The 25188-nt window shown below is 39.4% G+C and overlaps 1 protein-coding gene across 2 annotated transcripts; it reads left to right on the forward strand.

Moving 5' to 3' along the window:
* Positions 1 to 7532: 7532 nt before the first annotated feature.
* Positions 7533 to 24899, forward strand: LOC108704929 (myb/SANT-like DNA-binding domain-containing protein 2). 2 transcript variants are annotated; one of them, XM_018241661.2, is made up of 6 exons: positions 7533 to 8294; positions 16139 to 16391; positions 18518 to 18565; positions 20205 to 20265; positions 20853 to 20969; positions 22389 to 22524. In XM_018241661.2, the coding sequence occupies exons 1-5, from the start codon at positions 7854 to 7856 to the stop codon at positions 20923 to 20925; spliced, it is 876 nt and encodes a 291-aa protein (XP_018097150.1). In that variant the 5' UTR covers positions 7533 to 7853; the 3' UTR covers positions 20926 to 20969; positions 22389 to 22524. The 2 variants fall into 2 exon arrangements, with proteins under 2 accessions (XP_018097150.1, XP_018097149.1); XM_018241660.2 differs by lacking the exon at positions 20853 to 20969 and having other exon boundaries at positions 7535 to 8294; positions 22389 to 24899.
* Positions 24900 to 25188: the final 289 nt, after the last annotated feature.

Below are 25188 nucleotides of genomic sequence, written 5' to 3' on the forward strand. Positions count from 1 at the left end.
TAGTGAAAACAACAAATAACAGTTTGCTTCCCTATTGGATGTCCAGCTAGTATTGGACTCAATGTAGAGAGCAATCTTGCTTAGTAATTTCAGTAAAGGAGTGATCTCTCCCCCCATCGGGTGCACAGCTGAGACCAAACAAAACTGCATATTCAGTGGTGGGGGGCGGGGATGCTGATTCTGAGCTCTGATCTACCCTTTAAACAAGCCCTAACAATAGAATTTAAGGAAAGGGGGTAGGTAGTCAGCAGTAGTAAAAGAACAGACTGAAAATGAAAAGTAAAGACAGAACAAGCTTTCTAATAAACAAAAACCCCAAAATAGACTACCCAGCAGATTTGTAAAAAACATACATACAGTAGGTACTGGTCAGTGGTCACTAATACAAAATGAGCTTTGTTTGGGATGCAATTGCTGAGTGCAATCATAAAATGGGACAGTAGAAAATCAATAACAGGCCACATGTTTAACTATATCTGATAAAATGTCCATGTGGCAGGGCCTGTGTAGGCTAAACTTTGTGACAAGTTACATTTACTAGAACATAAAGGTGATATATATAAAGTAAAGACTCAGACTGACACATTGGTGGCAAGATTTTCCTATGTATAAATACGGTGCAGCATAACTGAAGTGGTGTGTCCTGGATGTGGTTAAACCATCTAAAAGAGGTGGTGATAAGAAAAAACTGACTGTTACTTTGTGAGAGGAAATGGATTAAAAATGAATACATTAGTACCAAATGGTCTAAATTATATTTGGAGTTTAAAGTAATTTATTTCAAGTGATTGCACTATTTATTTCAGATACAACAAGCTAACTGGACCAGCCTCTCTACAGCTACAGGATATTGATAATGTCCAAGTAACATATAGAATTAATACTAAACTGCTGTAAAAAATACAAACACATGAAATGGACACATGAAATTCTAACTTCAATTTGCCTACTTTGAAGAGGAAATGGTTAATTGTATCAAGAATTTTGATGGACTTTGATGGATACTCATACAATGTAGTCTAAGAAGGAGGCAGAGCCGGTAGTGATGCACGGTCAGAAAAAACCTACACCTGCCCTAACCCACAAAATGTTACCACTGTGTACACTACACTGTATGCTAATTCTGTCTGAGCATCTGGTTCCAAGACAGGGAATCTTCAGTACAAGAGGAGGAGGGTATTTCCCTTGTCTGGCTCACATCCAACCCTAACCCACAATGGTTGGCCAAATTTAAAACCAAAACTTGCCCAACCAGTCGTCAACCCGCAGGTCACAGTGGGTTTTAGGTCAACCTGCACATCACTAAGAGTCAGAACTAGACGTAGGTAGAAGAGGCATGTGCCTAGAGCTCAAAGGCAGAGGGAGCTAGGTACTTACCTTTTCTGCCTATCCCTTGTTTGGTTCAGGCCATGGAGGAGAAACATGGTGCTCAAACGGGATTGAATTGGCTCCCACCCCACTGGGGGTTGGGTGCAGATTGAGGGCAGCTTGCCTTAGGGGCTGCCACATCCTGGCCTGGCATTGGTTTTATTGAGTCTTCAAATGTTTGTACAGTGATTCTGTGTGTATGCTTGATAAAAGGTGGTTGGGCCTGAAACTTGTCGTAGCACAATCATAAGTTGTCAGTGTTCTGCATGTTTATGTGCTCATTCTAACAAACAAGGAAATGTATGCTACATAATGTTTGGTCATTGGGTGGTGGATAATTAGAATGAAGAACATTGGGAAACTAAAATGTTTTGTGCTGCCAAAATATGTACTGGGAAGCATAAAGTAGAAAAAGTGCTTGAGAAAGAAAAAGAAGAAATGTAAGTGCACTTTATTGGCAGAATCTCCTTTTGCTCAATCTACATTTCTGAAAAACTAACAATATCAACAAGCCCAACTTTACAAGAAAAACCTTTATCTACATGAAAAGTCTTCAGACTTAAGGAAATCAATTTACATTTGTACAAATGTTTAAAAAACAACTTTTTAAAGGAGACACATTGTATAAAAACAATAATATGTCAGCAGATTATAATATTTTAAATATGAACGGAATGTGTTTTAAAGAGAAGGTTCAACCAACAAAAAGTTAGGCAACCCAAAGTGATTGTATTTACTTACCTAATACTCCGGCTGCATCGGCCCAGGGTTATTCCTGTGAGCACCACACAGCAATCCTCTTCCTGTTTCTCCTTCCTTCTCGTGGCTGCGCAAGCCCAGTAGAGTGCAAAGCGTCTGTCCCAGGAAATTGGAAGAACGTAGAAGTGAAGAAGACGATCTCTCTGTGGTGGTCGCTGGCAGAACCCCGGGTCTGTGCAGTTTTCTACTGATAGGAGCACTGTCCAGGGGTGTCAGGTAAGTAAATTTAGGGATGTCTAACTTTTGGCACCCCGAAGTTAAAGGAAAACTATACACCCCAAAAAGCAACAGATAGTTTATATCAAATTAAATGACATATTAAAGAATCTTACTAAATTGGAATATATTTATTTGAGTAAATATTGCCCTTTTACATCTCTTGCCTTGAATCACCCTTTTGTGATGGTCTCTGTGCTGCCTCGGAGATCACCTGACCAGAAATACTGCAGCTCTAACTGTAACAGGAAGAAGTGTGGAAGCAAAATACAGAACTCTGTCTGGTAATTGGCTCACGTGACTTAACATGAATGGTTTGTTTGTGTGCATCGTGAATCCTGGGATCCTAGGGGGCGGCCGTTATTTTTTAAAATGGCAATTATCTATTTATGAGTACCCAATGGCACATACTACTAAAAAAGTATAGATGTGGAACAGATCCAAAGCGGCAGTCAAACTGCAAAAAATCCGTTTATTGGGGAGTGTACAACATGTTTCGGGACGAGCCCTTTATCAAGTGTCACACTTGATAAAGGGCTCGTCCCGAAACATGTTGTACACTCCCCAATAAACTGATTTTTTGCAGTTTGACTGCCGCTTTGGATCTGTTCCACATCTACACTACAGTTCTACATATTGATTTGGGTTATCGGACACAGGATACCCGTGGACAGGTCTGATCTAAGCATGTGGTGAGCTCCTTTCATACTAAATTGTGCATACTAAAAAAGTATATTATTATGAAAATGGTTTATTTACATGAAGCAGGGTTTTACATACGAGTTGTTTTATGCAATATATTTTTATAGAAACCTACATAGCTAAGGGAGTACAGTTTTCCTTTAATGGGGACCTTTTCTATCATGTTAGTTGATCAAAATAAACTTTACTTACACTATATTTATTATTTAAATTTTGTTTCCTTCAGTATTCGAATTAAACTATCACAGCAAGTAGGCTGGAGCCATTTTGTGGACACTGTTATTAAGATAAATTATCACCCCAAAATCTTGTGTATGCACCAAAATGGGGAACCTAATGCCCATGTGCAGTTCCCTACATAATTATAGAGCCTGAGGAGGGAAGGGGCAATGTGAGAAGCGCAGTGATTTGCAGGAAGTGCTGAATGGAAAGTGAAAATAATTACCTCAGGCATAGATGCAGGGCAGATAATATTTTTTTTTTTAAAGGTGAATTTTTATTAATTTTAAAAACACACATACGTTAATAACAAACCAGATATTAGTTAAAACATTGTAATAACACAAGGGAACATGTAGTTCCTAGGTCACAATTGTGTAAGAACAAATGACATGAGGTAATACCTCATACTCTTATTGCATATCAAATAATCTGCTTGTTCCTTTCTCATAATAGGAAAGATATGAGGGGTTCATCTCATAAGAAGTATCAGTGCCCTATAATAAGATACTAGATGCTAATCAGGAAGTTCCGCTCATTCATTGCCTATCACGTCATGGTCACACCAGGGACACCAAACTTTATCAAATTTGTTACTAGATCCTCTATTTTCATATGTTAACTTAGGGCTAGTCCACACGGGGAGATAGCGACGCGTTTGCGGTCGCGGCGACAAAGCGCCGCGACAGTCGCCGCGACCGGCGCAGGCGACAGTTTTGTATGGGCGCCTATGTAAAAACGCCTGTGCTAACCACACGAGGCGATGCGCTTTTCAACAATCGCCTGAAAAAGCCTGGCGAGGCATTTTCAGGCGACTGTTGAAAAGCGCATCGCCTCGTGTGGTTAGCACAGGCGTTTTTACATAGGCGCCCATACAAAACTGTCGCCTGCGCCGGTCGCGGCGACTGTCGCGGCGCTTTGTCGCCGCGACCGCAAATGCGTCGCTATCTCCCCGTGTGGACTAGCCCTTATACAATGGAATTGTGTTGTTGACTAATTGCTTGGTGGTGTAGTGCCCATCCAGTGCATAGCTACTGGCTTTTTTCTGCATAGAAAAGCAGTAGTCTGAATAGTAATCTAGAATGTTTCAGCAGGATTATGTCAACTAGGACACCCAGAAGGTAAATTGCTGGAGCAATCACTTGGGGAAAGGCCAAGTTACTTGCCAGGTAATCTATTACCTCAGTCCAGAAATGTTGAGATTGTGGGCAGGACCAGATCATTTGAAAAAAATCTGCAGAGGCAGTACCACATCTAGTGCAGGAATCAGTAGGTATTCTCCTTATCTGATACAGTTTCATGGGTGTGTCATACAAGTGGTGGAAGGTTTTATATTGAATAGATATATATTTAATTGAAACAAGGAATGAGTATATATTATCAGTAGCTTCTTCCCATTCATCTGGGGTGAATTTTGGGATACAAGAGGACCACCATTCTTCCACAGTTTGGAATAGTTTAGGACCTTTTAGCAACAAGTTTTGATAGATGGGGGTGGGTGTGGCCTGCCAGAAGCATAGTAGGAACCAATCACAGTGCTGCAGTCAGACACGCAAATACAGGCTTCAGTTCCTTATCAGGTCAGCCTAGCTGCTGATTGGTTCCTATCCAACAGTGAAGTTTGCTGAGTGCTGTTGGCCTGGGCATATGCACCTTCCCATCACTAGTCTGAAAGTATATGGGCCTCCAGTTATCTGAATTCTGACTGACATGGGCATTCAGTTATCGGCAGTCTCGCTGTGCAGAGGAATCTGACTATGACTAGCTGTGCATAGACCTGCTCCATTTCTCAGTCTCAGCTTGCTGCAACTAAAACCAGTCAGGGTGTTCCTGCTAGCTAATATAAATGTCTTCTTTGAATCTGTAAGTCTCAGTATACAGGGGCATCCAGAATTCACCAGTTTGGCATGGACCCCTTGGCTAACACAATTCTGCTTGACAGTGCATAGTGATTCAGCTACTGCCATTTTGACCATGTATGAGCATCTGGTTATCACCACTATTAACTGTAAATAGGACTTCAAATATCAACCAGTATTAACTATATAAATCCCCATTCTGGCAGCATGGGTCCACTTTTTATAGCCATTCTCATCATACAAATGCCCTTGCAAACATTAGCATTGACAGCACATGGGCTTCTGACTATATCAGCCTCCTGCTGTCTATGATCTCACTGTGAATAAGTCACTAGTAACTAGCAATCATCAGTATTAACTGCATATAGGTTTACAGTTATCACTAGTTTTACTGCTGTTAACATCCTGGTTGTGCATCAGCTTTCAAATATTAACATGAACCTTGGACTTTTGCTAGTCTGACTGATTGCATGGCATCCAGCTATCATCGGTATTGACAGTAAATGGGATTCCAAGTACCATAATAATGGTTCATATGTCTCTTTCTCCAGTATTATTGTGCCTATACTCAACACAATTCAGATGTGCATCACCCTTTTGCTACATTTACATTCTGACTGTACATAGGTTTTCAGCTGTCACCCACCACACTGAACATATGGCTCTAGCTATCACCAATCTGGGGTTTATCCACCAGTCAGTGCAAAAATACATGATAAAGTGTGATCTGGTATTTACATTACCATTTACAAAAGCACAGTTTTTCGCCCCAAAAGTGTACAGAGGCAAAGTCATAGGAGGTGCTTCTCAGCCTGGAATATTTGAGCAGGGAGCAAAGCACCTGCAGTTGCCTCCCACAGGTCCTATTTTCTTAAATTCAGGGAGTAAGTAGTGCACCTCACTCACAGTAATGAATATTTAGCTACTGTAAGGAATCATTGTGACACAAGGCAAGACAGCACCTAAGAAAACTACCAGGATCAATTATGGTCATCCAACTAAAAACGTGGTACCCCTCACTCTGTGCTCTCTTTGTCCTTTGCTGTGTAACCATTCACCTGCCAATTTACATGTGGATAATGGAGAGTGATTCTGACCACACGTTTCAAGTAAATAACAGAGAGAAAAACACCTGACATTTCTTTGTGTGTAACTGCCCCAAGGTTATATTCTCAAGTCTTTTGTTGAGGTACAATTTGCCTAATTACCTTTAGCCTAATAGAGCCATTATCTGTTACCATCTATTACAAAGACTACAGAGAGCTTCCTTACAACAAGCTCAAATACATTGCCTCAGGCACTACTCCTGCAGTGGTGCAAATACTTGACACAGTAAAACCTACATGTCTTCCACAGATAGACTAATGTGGCCATACATGGGCTGATAAATGTATGGGCTTGTGCATGGGGCTCTCTGATGGGCCTACCTAACATGTGGCCAAAAATCATTAAATGTTAATCGGGCAGGCCCCCTGGCAGAGGCGAATCTAGCCACAATATTTAATAAATGGAAATTTGGCTCTTACCAGGAGCAGATTTTTTGCCACCATTGGTAACTACTTGGCAGGGTTGCCAGCCAAATTGGGCTACTAATTTAAAGCACAGGAGGGTTTAGAATATTTGGCTTTTTTGTACTTTGAAAACCAGCCAGTTTTTTCTTGCCCTAATGTGCCAAGACTGCATCTCCCAGTGCATGTTGGGTAATGTCGTTTTTGCTTAATTTGTCAACTGTCAGATTAATGTAAGATTACTATATCCAGCATTCAGTGGGACTGACTTGAGTAATTACCAGATTTTGAGCTCTGTAGTCTCCCGGTGACTTTCCTCAATTTCAGACGATTTTGGGGCAAAAATCTATGCATGTCTAGAGGTTGACCTGTTATACCAATATTTATTGAAATTCTATATGTATTAGGGCCCCTATACCTCCTGGTCCCCCCTCTGTAGTTACACCCCTGGTGACGGGCGAATTTGTCCCATTTTTCTTCACGGAAAAATTAGAAAATCAGTGAAAATGGCGTATTTCACATATATTCATTTTTTTTTTTTACTTTTTTTCCGCTGCACATATTGTACCATTTTTGGGCTACTTTTGAAGTGCCTCTTGTCTAGCTTTGGGCTACTTTTGTAGCTAACTTTGGCTGGTTTTCCAAATTAGACCTGGCAACCTTGCACTGTCGACTGTCCCTCAATGCAGGAGCGTCCTTGCCTGGAAGCCTGTCTCCCTGTCATTGAGATCCAATGGTTTGGCCCTTGCTATCCCCCACCTGAAGTGCGCACATCACAAAAGATCCATTTATTTGCATTATTTTCAAGGTGGAGGCATCTGAGAAATGTTCTCACAAAGAAAACAGTTGCCATTTAATTTCGAATTAAGAAACTCAATTTTACACAAGTCTAAGAGCTCTAAAGACATTTTTATTCACAGACTGGTGTACACGTTGAATCTCCGCACATCTGCTCGCAGCAACTAAACAAATGAAAAACTGAGACAGACAAAAATGTCGATGTGAGGGCTAAATATCAATCAAATACCACGCGGCCACAAATCTGAGAAATGGCCGGGGAGCCGCCTAGCTACACAAACACACGGTGTGAGGCAGCCAATTAAAAAACATACACAACACATTTTTCTTCCACGACTCTTCATCCCGGGCACCGCAGGTAAAGAAAAAAGGCAGTGGCCCCGCCCACCCCTCGCGTCACTTCCGGCCCCACAAAAGAGGGAAGATGGCGGCGCCCTGTAATTCGGAGCTTCCGTCCGAGGCTTCGTCTTGTTTAAAAATCCCGAAGAATGAACTTATATCACCGCCTTCCCCAGGTCTTAGCGATGGGAACCGATCCCTGTCCAACCCTTCCACCCCAAGCCGCTCGTCTCCTCTCAATGCAGGGACCCCCGGTGCGGCTCCCACAGGCCTGAGCGGGGCATCCCCCTCGGTTTCTTTCTCCACGGCGTGCAGGGGGATGTCCTGGACCCCGGCAGAGACGAACGCGCTGATTGCCGTGTGGGGGAACGAGCGGTTAGTAGAAGCCCGGTACCAGCAGCTGGAGGGAGCCGGCACGATCTTTGGAACAAAGGCACCAGGGCCCGCTATGTACGATCGGGTGTCCCGGGCATTAGCGGAGCTTGGCTATGAGAGGACTCCATCTCAATGCCGGGAGAGGATGAAGGTAACGGGCTCGTGTTAATTACCTGTCCGTGTGTCACTGAATTAACTGGCCGCACTCTCTTCTGCCGCCTGCACTGACCGCCCATTCCGACAAAGCCCCCATTTGTGCCCTGCTTTACTGCTGCAGCCGCTGTCAGGTGCAGTTCTTTGTGCTGCTTTGTACGTGCTGCTGCATGAACTCTCCTCTGTACGTGCGTGCGCCTTTGGCCTTTGCTTGCTCTCATTTACTCTTATAATGATAAAAATCTAGTATTTATTTTATAAGGACTCAGCTACTCCCAGACCCCCAACTAGAATTCAATGCTATATTTTAGCTGCCATTCGGATACGTGTTTGAAATGACAGGGCTGGGCCAAGGTATTTTGTCACCCTAGGCAAGGGCTTCAATCAGTGCCCCCTACCCGGTCCTGCATTACCATTTCCCACCTTACCATTCATATTGCCCCCTGTGCCAGCACCTATCATATTGCCCCATACCTATGTCATCGGCAGTCAATCCCTCAGATTGCCCTCAATCTGTACCTGTGCCAGCAGAAGCCAAAACATCCATCATATTGTTACCCCCAATCCGTGCCAGCGGCAGCCCAAAAAAATCCATCATTTGTACCTGTGTCAACAGTAGCTAAACATCTGTGTACCTGTGCCAGCAGCCACCATCTTGCCCCATATACCTAAAACAGCAGCAGCCAATCCCTCATATTGCCCCCAATCTGTACCTGTGCCAGCTGCAGCCAAAACATCCACAATATTGCCCCAAACTATGTACCTGTACTTGTGCCAGCAGCAGCCAAAAATCCATCATATTGCTCCCAAATACTGTATGTATCTGTGCCAGCAGTAGCCAAAACTCCATCATATTGCCCCTAATACTCTGTTTGTTTACCTGTGCCAGCAGCAGCAGCAGCCAAAAGGGAGGTGAGGAGTGCTTCTTCCTGCTGTATGAATCCCAGACAAGAGGGGTTGGAACAGGCAGTTTATAAAATTGAAAAACTATTAAGGGCCAAGGAAACAAGGGTTTAAAAAGAAAAGAAAAAAAATTCCCCTTAAAAGTGCGCCCCCCCATGATTGCACCCTAGGTGGGCGGCTACTCTGCCTATCCCTAGTTCCAGCCCTGCTTGATGAAACCTCAGCTTTTTTTTCCAAGTAATGGGCTGAGCAGTTGAGGCCCTGAATACATAGTGAGTGGTTCAGCTTTAGTCCCCTGACAGCTATTACAGTTTTGATATCACCTGTGTATTAAATGTTACAGGGAATATCTTTAATTTACAAAGAGAGTAAGACAAGTTTATGAGTGACCAGTGAATAAACAGCTTCAGTGTTGGACTGGGACACCAAGGGCCCACTCTCAGTACTAATATTCTTCATCTCCTCAATCAACCTCTATTCTCCTAGTCTGTTCTCTTTATGCTTTAATCAATTATTCCATCTATTTAGCCTCTTTGTTCTCATAGAAATAGGGAATGGCCATGAAATATGCCAAAAGTTTAGCAGCATCAGCCACCTGGGCCCACCGGGAGTTTTCCTGGTATCCCGATGGGCCAGTCTGACACTGAACAGCTTCCAATATGATCTGACAGCTGAGAGGTGCTGCAGGATAGGTGGTTTACCTTTAATTCAACTTTTACTATGTTATAGAATGGCCAATGCTCAACAACTTTTCAGTTGGTCTTCTTTTGTATAGTTTTTGAATGATTTATGATTTTGAATGGTCACCCATTCCGATTAGAAGAAAAGAAGTTCCGCCTAAATATTTGGAAGGGGGTTTGCTACAGTGAGAGCTGTGAAGATGTGGAATTGTCTCCCTGAATCAGTCGTACTTTAGATACTTTAAAAAGGTGTTGGATGGCAAGTGGGAGAATACAGGATTATCGACGATAGCTCATAGTACAAGTTGATCCAGGGACTAGTCCGATTGCCATTTTGGAGCCCGGAAGGAATTTTTACCCCCTCTGAGGCAAATTGGAGAGGCTTCAGATGGGGTTTTTGCTTTCCTCAACTGGCAGTTAGGCAGGTTAAAATAGAGTTCAAAGTAGGGAAGCACCGAATCCACTTTTTTGGATTCAGCAGAACCCCCAAATCCTTCACGAAAGATTCGGCCGAACCGAACCCTAATTTGCATATGTAAATTAGGGATGGGAAGGGGAAAAAATTTTTACTTCCTTATTTTCTGACAAAAAGTCACGCAATTTCCCTCCCCACCCCTAATTTGCATATGCAAATTAGGATTCGGTTCGGCCGGGCAGAAGGATTCAGCCGAATCCTGCTGAAAAAGGCTGAATCCCGAACCGAATCCTGGATTCGATGCATCCCTAGTTCAAAGGTTGAACTTGATGGGCGTGTTTCCTTTTTTCAACCTAACTTACTATGTACTATGTTACTTCTCACTCTTTCCAATTTCCAAATGGGGGGGTCACCGACCCCATCTAAAAAACAAATGTTCTGTAAGGCTACACATTTATTGTTAATCCTACTTTTTATTACTCCTCTTTCCATTCAGGCCCTCTCCTATTCATATTTCTCTGATTCAAATCAATGATTGCGAGGGTAATTTGGATCCTAGCAAACCAGATTCCTGTAACTGCAGACTGGAGAGATGCCGAATAAAAAGCTAATTAACTCAAAAACAACAAACAATAAAAAATGAGAACCATTTGCAAATTCTGAGTATATCACTCTTTTCATAATGCTAAAAGTTAACCCAAAGCTGAACCCCTTTAAAAAAATCTATGAATCTAAATGAAACAAAAGTAAGTTAAACAGCTTGCGGATAAAAATGTTGTCTTTACTCAAAATATCAAATTGAAGAAACGTAGAATTATAATATACCGCCTCAAAAAGAGGCTATTTCATGTCACGTCACAGTTGTGTGATCTGTAAAAAGGTTCATTGCCTGAAGCGTTGTACTTTTGTGGGGGTACAGTTTTGTACCTATAGGCCTGATGGCTTCTGCTAACATTTTATTTGTATAGCTCCTACATATTATGCATCAATTTCCATTAATTAATCACATCATTCTGTGCCCTAATGGAATGTGTACGTTTCTTACCTGTTAAACACATGCAGTTTTACATCAGGAACCAATTGACATGCCTGTATGTATATGTAATACTAGGGAAATGGTAGTTGATGCTCAGTTTGAGGGTCAGTTAGGGTGAGCATTGGAGAAATTCCTCTATTGCTCTTCTAGATACTCTTGAAACCCTATCTTGAAGGTCAGTTGGGCAGAGAGATTTGGGATGACTGTATTAGCTTTCCTAGATATTCCATAACTGATAAAATAATTTTCCTGAATATATACTAATTTGAATGGGGCCATTATCCAACGGTTGGACCTTCAAGAGCAGGACCTGACCTGAAGATCTTTGCCAACAACTGCTGTATTGCATTTAGTCTAGGCACACTCATCCACCCCTTTGAACTCCCCTGGGAAGTATCCCCACAGTTTGGGAACTGCTATGTTAGGCTTTGTATCCACTGGACATTTTTAGTTCTTCCAGGTTGTTTTGTTTTTCTTGTATATGGCCATCACACACTGTTAACTTGCTTGGCATGCACTTTTGCTGGAATTCAATCAAAAGTTTTTTTATGGGCTGAGGTCTGGTTTTTTTAGCATGCATTCAAATGTTGTGTCCACATACAGGTATCTGATCCTTTATTCGTAAACCCATTATCCAGCAAGTGCGAAATTACATGCAGGCCATCTCCCATAGACTCAGACATTTTAATGAATCAAGTCAAATTTATACAAATAATTTCTTTTTTTTTTTTTATAAATAAATAAAACCGTACCCTTTACTTGATCCCAACTAAGATATAACCAATCCTTTTTTGAGGCCAAACAATCCAGTTGGGTTTAATGAATATTTTAAATGCACTTTGGTATTAAAACTGCATTGATATAATCATCTTGGTCCCATTTTTGGTTTCAATGTTAAGCTGGTCATGTACATGTTTTCTGTAATTTATTTTAGAGAAGAATGCAAAATATTACAAGTATTTGCTTAAAATGGACTCTGGGTGAAGGCCTTCTGGATATTCTGTTTCTGGATGAGAGATCCCATACCTATATACCTGTATTAAAGTTTGTAAAATGTATTGTGCAGAAAATGTTTAATTTGCTGCTGTAAATCAAGGGTCCTTTATCAAACAAGTAGATGACTGTCTAGGATAGAGATTTAAGGACTCAGTATTATCAACAACAGATAGCCATGCCAGTTATGGGTGGGCACACCAAAGTCCTGCCCACATGCAGTCCCCTCTCTATACCTAACATTTTTTAGTTCAATTCTAAAATCGTAAAAGGTTGCGTTTTTTTCTGGGGTTTGTACCTTTGCCCTCTTGTGATAAATTAGCCTTTTTGTAAGTGCTGATAAGTGTTCTCAAAGTACAGTCCATATAACATACCTTTGCAAAGCCACAGAGACCTCTGGAGTTTGTAAAAAGCTTAAACGTTTGTTGGGCAGCGTGGTTGCCACTGTGCTCAAAGTCTACATGTGCAGGTCAATAAATGCTTCTATCTTAGTCCCTTCAGACCAAGTCTGCAACTATTTAGCCTACTGACGCCCCTGCCCAACCAATATCTGGTAGAAAATCAGACAGGTTTGAACATTGTTAGACAAAAAGTGCATTGTTGTGTAGATTTGGACGTCGTCCGACGGGTCTAGTGCTTGGTGCCTCCTGCTCCAATGAAACATCAGTCAGGATATGCAGTAAACGGGGTAGAGCTTCATACTAAATAACAAAGTTACTGATTTACTGATTACTTATTCTATACATTCATATGTTTTGGGAGAAAAAAATTCTAGCATGTAGAAAAATAAGTGCAAGGGATATGTTTAAGCAAAAAAAAAAAAAAGAAATATTACTAATACATGTAGAGTAGAGTTCTAAATATTGTATAACTAGAGTTCCCTTGGCACAACAAAGCTATAGTGACAATCCCTAGCCGATCAAGGGGATCTTATAAGTGCTAAGGGAACGCATAGGGATGATTTGTTGTTTTGCGTGCATTAAAGAGATTATAATACAAGCTGATGCAAAAGTGCCACCCAGGAGTTGGGCATTTTGGTTTCCCAGATCTCCTTTATATTCAGAGGCTGTTCTAGTTCTAAAAATACAGCAGTATATTGGTAAAACCATTTGCTGGACAGAAATTTGGACAGGTGTCAAAATAAAAATCTCACCTAACCCAAAAACTCTAATCTAACCCCAAACTGGCTATTTGAGCAATTCTTATAGCAGAATTAAAACTGCAAAATAAAAAAAAACAAAGTTAGCAAATTTACTTTGCTGATCTTTTTCACAGTTCCTCAGTCACCAAATCAAGATACAATTATAGATCAGCACCACAGGCTATGGAAAAAAAACATAACCTAGCACAATATTGTTAACATTCAGTGCAATCATCTGTGTTACAACACAAATCTGTGTGTGTCTTGAAACATAGAAAGTCTATGCACCGATTTTTCTTGTGCATTCTAAAGTGCTATAGTGATTTTTACAAATTGCTATCTCCAGAATAAAATTATAATTACATAAAAACAGAATTGCTTGTAGTGCTTTTTTTCAAAAGGTAAAATTAATTAAAGCAAGGTGCAATGGTGTTTTCTTCGAACAATAAGCTCAGAATGTGGCTTCCCCACTGGAGTTTTCTAAATAACAGATCTTTCCTTAACTTGGATCTTCATACCTTAAATCTACTACAAAACCATGTAAACATTAAATAAACCCAATAGGCTTGTTTTGCTTTCAATAAGGATTAATTATATCTTAGTTTAGATCAAGAACTATGTACTGTTTGATTACAGGAAAAATGGAAATATTTAAAAATGTGGATTATTTGAATACAGACAGCCTTTCCATAATTCGGAGCTTTCCGGATAATGGATCCCATACCTGCACAAAGAGATGGATTATGTAGGCATCTCCCTCTCCCATGTGTTCCACCTGTGCATCCACTGTCGCAAACAATGTGTTTCTTCAGGTGGATTTCCTCTCCTTGCTAATTTCCTTATATTGCCTGTGTTGCCATGGTTACACTTCACATTTCTTTTGCAGTAGCCCATTCAATGCTCTTGTAACCCCTTCCCATATGGACACCAGGTTAAAAAGGCTGTTTATACTGCAAAAGTACTTTCTTAAATTCACCTTTAAAGGAGAACTAAACCTCAAAAATGAATGACTAAAAATGCCATATTTTATTTACTGCACTTATTGCACCGGCCTAAAGTTCAGCTTCTCAATAGCAGCAATGATCCAGGACTTCAAACTTGTCACAGGGAGTCACCATCTTGGAAAGAGTCTGCTACACTAACATGCAGCTGTTGAGAAGCTAAGTGTAGGGGTTGTCACAAATTATCCAGCAGAAAACGAGGTTGGCCTGTAATATAAGCTGTTGTTACAAGGCTGGTTATTAAATTATCATGCTATTTGCACTGGTTTCTGTGCTGCCATGTACTCGTTATCTGTGTAAATTTCAAATCAGCCTTAATTGTGACATTTATATTCTATATGTACTGTATATTTTGAGTGAGTCCCTAAGCTCAGTAAGTGACAGCAGCACAGAGCATTTGCACTGAATCAGCAGAACAAAAGATGGGGAGCTACTGGGGCATCTTTGGAGGCACAGATCTTCCCTGCTAAAGGGCTTTGGTTGCCTTGGGCTGGTACAGAAGCGCAAAACATAATGTATAAACGTTCTTGCCTAGTTTTTTTTAGTTAAACTTTGCTTCTCCTTTAGAGTGCAGGTTAATTTTCATTCAATGAATAACATACATAAATAAATACATACCTAAAATGTCTTGTACAAGTATAACAGTATACCAATCATTGTGAAACTCTGCTGGGCATTGTTTGTTTAAGATTACCCCTTCTCTCCTACCCTGTCTGTTTATTCCTTGGGATTGTGCACTTGAGGTACTGGCACCCCCTGTAAAGCTGCGCTATCGCAGATGACTTATCTCCTGATAATGCCTTCCCATTGCCTAAGCTTCAGATTGCAAACACTTAACTTGAAGCGAAGGCTTCAAGGCCCTTTCCTTCAATTAAGCAGGTTCTGTCGCAAATAATCTATTTTATTTGCAGCGAAGGGGAAGGTATTTTCAGGAGATTTATCGTCTGCAGTAGTGTTGAGTTACCATTGGAGGCAAATCTTCTTGCGTGCCAGTATTCCTAATGGTAATGCCTCTTCATGCTGCCCTGGGATATGGTGCTAGAGTACAAGTGGAAATAATACTCCATCCTAGAGGCACACTTCACTTCTACTGTCATTAGACCATGCCATTGGCTGAGGTGCTTCATAGCCTTTAGGCTAATGGCAGATGGGTTGTTTTCTTAGCTGGTGTATACATGCCATTAGAACAATAATCTGTGTGCCATTAGTCTTAAAAGATTTGTGAGCAGATAAAAAGAGGCCAGAGATTTACAAGACTGAAATTGCCAGAAGAATAGGCAACACCTTCATAGAAACTAAATAATGTGTACTTTTTAGCTATGTACTTTTTTTTTTCTTGGTTAAATGGAAAGGGAAGGCAGCTCTTTAATAACAATTCTTGTTGTGTGTAACTAATTAACTTCTTTTCCCAAGCAATTTCTATCATTCATATTGGTTCCTTTCTCTATGGAGTTTGCAGTCTAAAGTTGCTATAACACTCTAATTAGTCTTTCTGTATGTTTTTGGAGCATATGAGGAGTATGAGGGTGAATCCCACCAAGCATGGAGAAAATATACAAAGTCCTTGCAGAAAATTTGACGTCTTGGAATCATTGTAGAGCCCCAGCATTGCAAGAATGCAAGGTTAGCCACTGCACCACTGTGCTTTTAACTCTTTTTTTACTTTCTTGTAGACTCTCCGACGATGTTACAGTCGTGTAAAAGAACGAGGTGTTGGTAAAAGAAAGAGCAGCTACACATTTGAACAGTTGGAACGAGTGTTTGGTCAAGGAGGATGGGACACCCAGCCATGCCAACCTGTGTTAATTAACAGCAGTGGTCTCTACCAGGAGATGGAATCTGATGGAAGTACAATGGAAGATTACTCGCAAGATGATTGGGGAAACCACAGTCAAGATTTACAAGGATTTCCTGGGGAAGATTTAGGTAAGACAAAAAGTCTGGTTTTGCCCAAAACATTTTACTTATACATGACGAAAGCCAAGGGCCTAGCCTGGTTAGGTTGAGAAGAGCTAAAAGGAGCCAAAAAGCCCTTCACATGCAAGCCAGACGAGCGGATCTTAATCCGAAATGCCCACTAACCGCTGGGGGATATCGGGTGAATCCGAACGTTCGGCCCTGGGGCGTACGATCAAAATACAATGCTGCGAAAGGGTGCCAATGGTTCGCAGGACTGAATCAACTGGCCAATGCGGTCCTGGGTTGCAGAAAAAAATCAAACTTCATTGATTGATATCTGGCCGATTTTTGGCCTGATGTTGATCAAGAGGACCCATTGGGAGCCCCCACACATGGAGAGATAAGCTGCCGAATCGGTCTAAAGGAGCCAAAAAGCCCTGCCTTATATCACATGATATGTTTTCATACATGATATGTTAATCCATGATAATAGATATGATCTGGTGCTATCAGTTCTGACACATTTCAGAGCTATCCCTAACTGCAAAAGCACACAGAGGGGCAAATTTACTTACCTTCAAAGTTGCACCAGCGTTGGCTTCGCCAGGCAAAATTTCGCCAGGGTGACGTTAATTCACTAAAATCCAAAGTTGCGCTCAGGGAGGCAAAAGGCAGCAAAGTTGCGCTATCATTAATTTGTCAAGCGAAGCGAAGTTACGCTAGCGATGCCTAATTTGCATACGGCGCCAAGTTAAAGTACAATGGACGTATATGTAGCAGTAAATACATTACACTACACAAGCCTGGGAAAGCTTCATAAAATAAGAGTTGTGATTTTGCCCTATACATGTGCCCACTGTATAGTTTAGGTGCCATATGTTAGGAAATGTAGGGGGGAAGGAGTGTACCCCCCCAAAAAATTACGATCTTTTTCAGCATATCACCCTTAAAAAAGTAAAAGACGCCAGTGTTTTTTGGGACTTAGAAAAAATCTCAACTTTTTTTGAAGCAATCCCTATCTATTGCACTTCAACTGGTCTGAGGTGGTGAAGTCAAGTCTGGCGCAAGAGGTAACGTTCAGTAAAATCCACAAGTTAGTGAATTAGCGTAGTTACGTCCCCTCGCCACAGCGCAACTTCTAGCTAGAGTAGTTCCACTTCGCTAGCGAATTTACGTCAGCACCCGTTAGTAAATCAATGAAGTCACGCTGGCGAATTTTCGCTACCGTTACCCATTTCTCCCTTTAGTAAATTTGCCCCAGAGTCTGTTTACTTAATTTGAAGGCATTACAGTGTGTTACTGATACTTTACTGTGCTCGAAACTGACTGCTGACTTGACCCCTTCAGACCAAGTCAACAAGTTATTGATCAATAAATGACTCTGTAGGTGCAGCACCAAGGAATCCAGGAAGTAGAAAAATTAAAAATATAAACCTTTATTCAAGCATTTTAAAATGGTAGTAGGAAAAAGCATGCCCCACACTAAACAATGGGCTGTTCACAGAGTGATTGGATTCCTTGGTGCTGCACCTACAAACTCACTTTTTCTCTGGAAGCAACCGTTGGGATCTTCGGTTTTGTGACATGCACAGGTGAATCCTAGTACCTGGTAAGTGCTCCCACTATTTTTTGCAAGTTTGTATCAATAAATGACTCTTGGTGGTCCTGCCCCAACTTTTTATCTGGCCAAAAATCCATCAGATAACTTATAACTTATACATCTATATAAATCCATCAATAACTTGAAGAAAGCATCTGCCAGAAACTGTGAACCATGTTTTTTAATCAGCCAGGAAAGAGACATCTACTTTGGTCCCGTATATTTCAACCACCCAAAAACCATAAAAGAAATTGATTTCATGGCTGAAATGTTTCTTTTTTTAATTGAATGTTATTAGCACGTTTTATGAATTGTATTTCCCAGGCACTAAAAAAGGGAAAAGGGTATAGGAAAATACTTAAAATGTCACTGTTCTACACTATTTTGTGCAAGAAATAACCTGACTTCAGAAAGTTGAATTGCTCATCAAGGAAAATGTTTTAAACTCTTATATGCTGGTATTTGATACTAACATGAATGTCAAACTTGAGTTTCACAAGTCTCCATATATGATTTATATTTATTATGTTTGTGGGTTCTTTCCTTTGTGTAGCACCTTGGGTTGTCCAGAAGCCATCTTTGCCATGTCCACCGAATGATGGTAATGTATTTTGTGTTTTTTACTCAATAATTATATTTGTGGATCTGCTGGATGTGTTATAGGGGATGTTCGGCTTCAGACAGCACTTGGTATTTAGAAACTATAACACCAGAAATAAAAGTGTAATAAAGTAGTATATAATTTATGGTTATCCTGCACTATTAAAAAGGACATGTTTGCTTCGGTAATCCTATGAAAGTTTGTGTAACCAAGCTGCTTTGTAGCCAAGGGGGCTGCCATTCAGGTTGTGGAAAAATAGGTTACATATCAGATAACGAATAAGCCCTGTAGAGTACAACAGTGTTTTATCTTTTGTCTTCTGTTATCTGTGCCTTTTTTTCCATCTTGAATGGCTGCGCCTGTATAGTAGAGTTTCTGAAGCAAACATAACTTTTAGCAGTGCATGTCAACCGTACATTATATTTTAATTACTCTGATACACTTTCAGTTTTTGCTTTAACTGTTCTTTTAAAGAGCCTGTTTCGGTAAAGCATTTTCACAAAAAATTTTTATATTTTAAATCTGCTTTCAAGATACATTCACATAACGTGTGAAACATACATCTGACACATGTCCCATTTATTTTGCCTTAAGGTGGCCATAGACGATCTTTCTTAGAAATGATCTTTCCAAGAAAGATCGTTCGTTTCAATACACACGTGTAGAGCTGAATCGTCAGATATACGGGAAGAAACAATAGATTTCTACCTGTATCTGACGATTCAGCACTAACAATGGGTGATGTTTGGGTCCCTTCAAAGGCACCCGATCAAAACTTTCAGTCCAGCCTGAATGACGAGCCGACCGATATCCAAGTCTTCTGCCGATATCGGTCGGCTCTTTTTCCACCATACACGCAACGAATATCGGACGAAAATTTGTTTTGTACGATATTATCTGTGCGTCTATGGCCACCTTTATTCACATATCTTTGTTACAATTGCTAGCACTATTCAACCAGTTGGATTAATGACATACAAATGAAGCTGGATAGGAAGGGTTCTGTCCATACCTTCTGTATTTGTATTTATCGTGGCTGTGAATTGTTTTAAAAAAACTGACTTGGGCTGTTCAGATTCAGACAGTTGTCTGAAGGTGAATATTCCCTTGTCGGAAGGTGAATATCCCCTTTAAGAAATAATTATTTTTTATATTATTCAACCTTTGCATGCATTCTTGTGCCCTTGATTTTTGTGGTCCCATTCCATGTATATTTCATTTCCTGTCCTATTCTTAATTTTGATGCCAACCCATTTAAAACCCAACCCAAATGCCAACCCATTTAGAATATTGCTATGCTTCCATTAGTCATATGTCTGTCTAACACTATGTACAGTATTGATCATAATAATGATATGCAGGATTTTTCCACGAGTTGTTCTCTAACAATAACTTTTTTTTAAGAGGGCCACAAAAACTATGTTGTTATTTTGTACATGTATGGTGGCCTTTTGATCCTCTGTCAAACTATTTCACACTCAAAGGTTGATGTGCTACAGTGAAAATATAGCTATCTGCTTTATTTCCTAACAGGGTTCAGTTTAGTCATTAACTGCCCTAGTATTTTTAAAGGAATATAATATTGTGTTCATCTACCTGTAATAAAATTTTAATTATTACAATATTTTTTCTTTTTTAGAGGAAATCAGTATTCCAAAGAGACCAGCGAAAAACAATAGAGAACCAATAGAGGAGACACAGTAAGTAGCAACTAAATGTATATACAGGTATAGGATCCCTTATCCGGAAACCCGATATCCAGAAAGCTCAGAATTAGGGAATGGCTGTCTCCCATAGACTCCATTTTATCCAAATAATCCAAATTTTTAAAAATGATTTTTTTTCTTTTTCTCTCTAATAATAAAACAGTAGCTTGTACTTGATCCATACTAAGATATAATGAATCCTTATTGGAAGCAAAACCAGCCTATTGGGTTTATTTAATGTTTAAATGAATTTCTAGTAGACTTAAGGCATGAAGACCCAAATTACAGAAAGATCTGTTATCCGGAAAACCCCAGGTCCCGAGCATTCTGGATAACAGGTCCCATACCTGTAATAAAGTAAAAAAAAAACGTGCATAACCACTAGGGATGCCACAGATCCCAGATTTGGTTGGTTATTCAGCTGAAAGTGAGCATTTTTCACAGGATTCTGCAAAATCTGAACCCAAAAATCACATTTTGGTCACACAACAAAGGGATGGCAATTTTGGCTGAATCCCTATTCGGTGCATGCCTAATCACATTGCAATTCTGAAGTCCTTCTCCTATTTGTATCTTTAAAGAGTATCCTCCTTTCACACACTCTGTCGTAACACAGAATATGCCTCAACGCAGATGCTAATGTTCTTTTCATGATTGAAAATATGATGGTCGAAGATGCAGGACAACAGGCATGATAGGTACTTCGCAAAGAAACAAAGCAAGGGAGTGGGGAATCAGGACACCAGGTCACAGCAAAGGGAAAATGGACAATGGCAGACAAAAAGCAGTGAATGGAAAATGCTATAGAGAAAAGTTCTATACACAGGGCAACAAAAGAAGGCAGCAAGATAATGTAATGGATTAGAACATGATGGCGAAGGACAGAATGAGAATAAAATTAGTGGAAAATAAAAATACTGGGTAGAAAGAAGATGAGGAAGCATACTAGGGGGAATAAAAATGTAATGAGTGAAAGATGCACCAATGTAAAAACCAATTAAAATATGGCAAAAATTAACAGGTTGTGGCAACAGAAATTAAATAAGAATGTGAGCTCCGCAAAAAATTATGTTAGAAAGAAAACACCTTATCTATTGCCCTTCTTTGCTCAATTCCTGTTTATTGAACTAATGTTAAAAGGGTGGGAATAATCAACTTCCTTGTCTAGCCTGAAACTCTGCTCCCTTTTCTTAGCTTTCCTATATACTCACGTTCAGGTCTTCACTGTCAGAGAAAAAGGAGAGCTCAGAAAAGGGGGCTGGCAACTCAACCCCCCAAAAAAATGTACCTAATAAAAGAAAATATAATTATTTCATTTGTTAAAAATGTTCACTGCTTTTTAAGCTATTTGTAAAAACAATTGCTTTTGAAAGCAGCATTTGCTTGACTCCTGCTTGTTAACTTTATAAACAATGTTGCATAAGTCTTAGTTCCCCAGCAAAGACAGGTCTGTTAATCAGCTGCCTTGTCTTACATTGTATAAATAGTCTCAGCCAGCTAGGCAGAGAATAGAAAAGACAGACACTGCTTTCAGTAGCAATACATATACAAATAGCTTAAAAACTATAGAAAATTTGTAATGAATATATATATTGGAAAGTTGCTTAGAATTACGTTTTCTAATTCTTTTATTAGGTAAATTTTTTATTTTGGCTTGAATTGCCCTTTAACATGTATTTATAAATCACCAACATATTCCACAGCACTGTACAATACCTGGTTTTAGACATTGAGCATACAAAACTTCATACAAAGCAACCGATAAAGAGGTGAAGAGAGCCCTGGCCAAAAGAGCTGCTAGACAAGGGAGTAGCTGCAGTTCAGGGGCTTGTTTTATTCTTTAATTCATGTGATTTGATATAAGATCTGCATAAGAGAGAATGTAGGGAGATACATTATTCGGGGGGCTGTTTAGAAAAAAAATTGTTTTTTTAATGGCTTACTTATCCTTTAAGTTAATTGAATTAATAAAAGTGGCTCTGCAAACCTTTTTAAAGTGAATTTTTGGAAGCAGTTTTGCCATGGCTGGTGAATCCTAACAACCTACCCTTGAAAGAACAGCTACCTAAGGGTGATTTTCTTTTAAATATTGTGTACTCTTTTCAATATCTTTTCAGGAAGAGAGATATCCTTCAAACCATAATGAACATTTTGGAGTCTGTCCAGCTGAAATGGGAACTTTTCCAAAGTTGGACTGACTTTTCAAGACTTCATCTCTCTAATAAGCTAGCAATTTTTGGTATTGGTTACAACACACGATGGAAAGATGACATAAGATATCATTATGCTGAAATAAGTTCACAAGTACCCCTTGGAAAACGACTTCGAGAGTACTTCAATCCAGAGAAACCAGAAGGAAGAGTTGTAATGACTAGAGTGCAAAAAATGAATTGGAAAAATGTTTATTATAAATTTCTGGAAATAACCATTAGTGAAGCAAGATGCCTTGAACTGCATATGGAGACTGACTGGATACCTATAGCTCATTCCAAGCCAATTGGAGGAGACATTGTTCAATACCTATTACCTGGCGGCATTCCAAAAAGTCCTGGCCTCTATGCCATTGGTTACGAAGATATGCGCAACAAAACGGTCCCAGATGATGGAGTTGTCGATTTAGTTAATGATGGTAATTGCGAAAGCACTGAAGAGCTTGCCACAAAGTCTGATCCAATATCTACCAAAATTAACTATTGCTATCTTGGCATTGCAGAGAGTATAACTCTCCAGCAGTGTTTATTTTTTCATTTTCAGTCCACTATCAAGAACCAAAGCAAAGAGTGGGCAAGCATCAATGGATTTTTAGCTCAAAACTGCAAGGTGGAACCTGGAGTGTCACCTAAAACTATCTACATCAAATTTGTTGAAGTGGAAAGAGATTTTCTTTCTGCTGGGTCTTTAGTTGAGTGCCTGGAAAAAGCCATTGGGTACCCTTTGAAGTTCAACAAATGAATCTTATCCTTTATAAGGATTGGGGCTCTACATATAAAACTTCCCATTACACCGGACTCTCCGTGAACTGTGAATGGATTTTTTTTTTTTTAATTATTAAGAAAACCGCTGTTTCAGAAATTGAAGAATTGTCCAAAAACTGAACTTGCAAATGTGTTTTCAAGATTTTGTCCTGAGCAAGTGGAGCATTGTGTATGAAATAAACAGTGTTTTATATAAAAAAAAAGAGAATTTTATTGTAGAGCCCTGATATAAATTGCTGTACGTACATTCCACATTGGACGTAGCTTATATTTCATTTTCAAAGGAAATACTGTATTTTTTTGTTCACGTTTCATTTTTACATATCTGTGTGTGTTTAAAAAAAAAAAAAGCTTAAAGAATGACATTCAGCCTTGAAATTGACAAAAAGGTTGGCTTGTTATAGCCTAAGTAGACAATAGTGTATATAATTTAGATAAATCAATTTTTTACCCATTAAGTGTTTTTAATATTTCCAACCAGTGTTGCCTGCGAAAAAAACTTTTGTTTGTGATGTACTGTATCCACTCTTAGCTGTGTTGCCATATCCATTTTTTTAAACCATTAAAGTAAGTATTGGATTCTTTGTGTTTTTCGTTAGTTGGCATTTTATGGACTTAAACAAGTGCATTCTGATATATACTGTAAAGTATAAATAAAGGGTTTTAACTTCCATACAAGGTATAAAATATTGAAATTTATAAAACGTAAGACTGGTCTTTATATGCGAAATATGGTATGACAAGAAGCCAAAACTATGTGAGCTGCTTGAACACGTGGTTTTTTTTTTGTTTTTTTTTATAAACTTGAATTTGAAAGTTTATTGAAAGTATTCGTTTCCTAGCAATTACCAATCTGCAAGTCTCCAATTATGGGTTGTATTTTGTTGTTGTTGTTTGATTGTTGATTATAATTTCTAGCAGCAGTGTGGTTCATTCATACTACACTGTCTGTAGACCAGTGAAGGGTGCCAGTGCCTTTATTGAGATTTAAATCTAAAACAGGTAATTCAAACAGCAACGTGTAGGACCTGCCCCCATGGTGATGAGTTTTTATTTAGGGAAGTAGTTGTTTTTTGAGTTGGTTAGAATCCGTTTATTTTATTAGAATACAAAAAGCTATACACAATGTGTAAATGTGTACTCCAAAAAAGTAACGTTCCATACATTTGTTTTTCTTATTGTTACATTTTTATTGCTTAATCCTATTGGAAGTTTTTTTGTCTGAGACAATTATTTTAACCTTTTTCAAGAGACCCAATTGTAGTTTTATTTGTATTTTAAGGGCTGTCTTGCAATGTCCTGAGTATTTCAGTGTTTGAGTAGCTGCTAGCACCATATTTAAATGTATCTTTTTACCCCAACCCCCCTTTCCCTTAATGAAGCAGTATATATATATATTTTTCACTTTTTTTCTGTCGGAGTTTAAGCTACTGGGCCGCAGCTTTTTAAATGTCTTGATATTAAACTCAACTCGATGTTGGACAAAATGTTAAATGACGACGTTTTCGCTTTCTTACATCTCCAGTTTGTCATTAATTAAAGCTGCCATGTTTTGCCCCACCAGCCTCATGGGTTGCTGTGTAACCTTATCTTCACTGTAAGTGCGAATGTATAAAGATGTCATTCAAAATAAAAAGTGAACGATTTGTTTTATATCCTGAAACTCTTTTTTGCATACTGAATAAAACAAATACCACAAGTAGATTTTTCTATGTAACGACGTGTAACATTTCAACAAGAGCTTGTATTTTAACCTTTTAAAGTGTCAGAAAAGTTTGCATTCGTTATTTTAAATGCCACATGATTCTTTTTCTAGGACAATCTAAGCTAAGCTAATTCAAATTCTTTATATGTGATTAACAAATGGAATGAAATCCATTATATAGAAAAATGTACATTTTGTTATTGTACTCCACTACAAAGCCCCATATCTCACAACTGT

Source organism: Xenopus laevis, chromosome 7S, assembly GCF_017654675.1.
Source record: "Xenopus laevis strain J_2021 chromosome 7S, Xenopus_laevis_v10.1, whole genome shotgun sequence".
Classification (NCBI taxonomy): Eukaryota; Metazoa; Chordata; class Amphibia; order Anura; family Pipidae; genus Xenopus; species Xenopus laevis.

What these genes read in the sequence shown, in the direction of transcription:
- LOC108704929 (XM_018241660.2), top strand. Translation starts at nt 7,854, where the DNA reads ATGGCGGCGCCCTGTAATTCGGAGCTTCCGTCCGAGGCTTCGTCTTGT. An exon ending in ATTTCCTGGGGAAGATTTAG is followed by an intron (nt 16,392 to 18,517) that starts GTAAGACAAAAA and finishes TCCTTTGTGTAG; the next exon opens with CACCTTGGGTTGTCCAGAAG. An exon ending in GAACCAATAGAGGAGACACA is followed by an intron (nt 20,266 to 22,388) that starts GTAAGTAGCAAC and finishes ATATCTTTTCAG; the next exon opens with GAAGAGAGATATCCTTCAAA.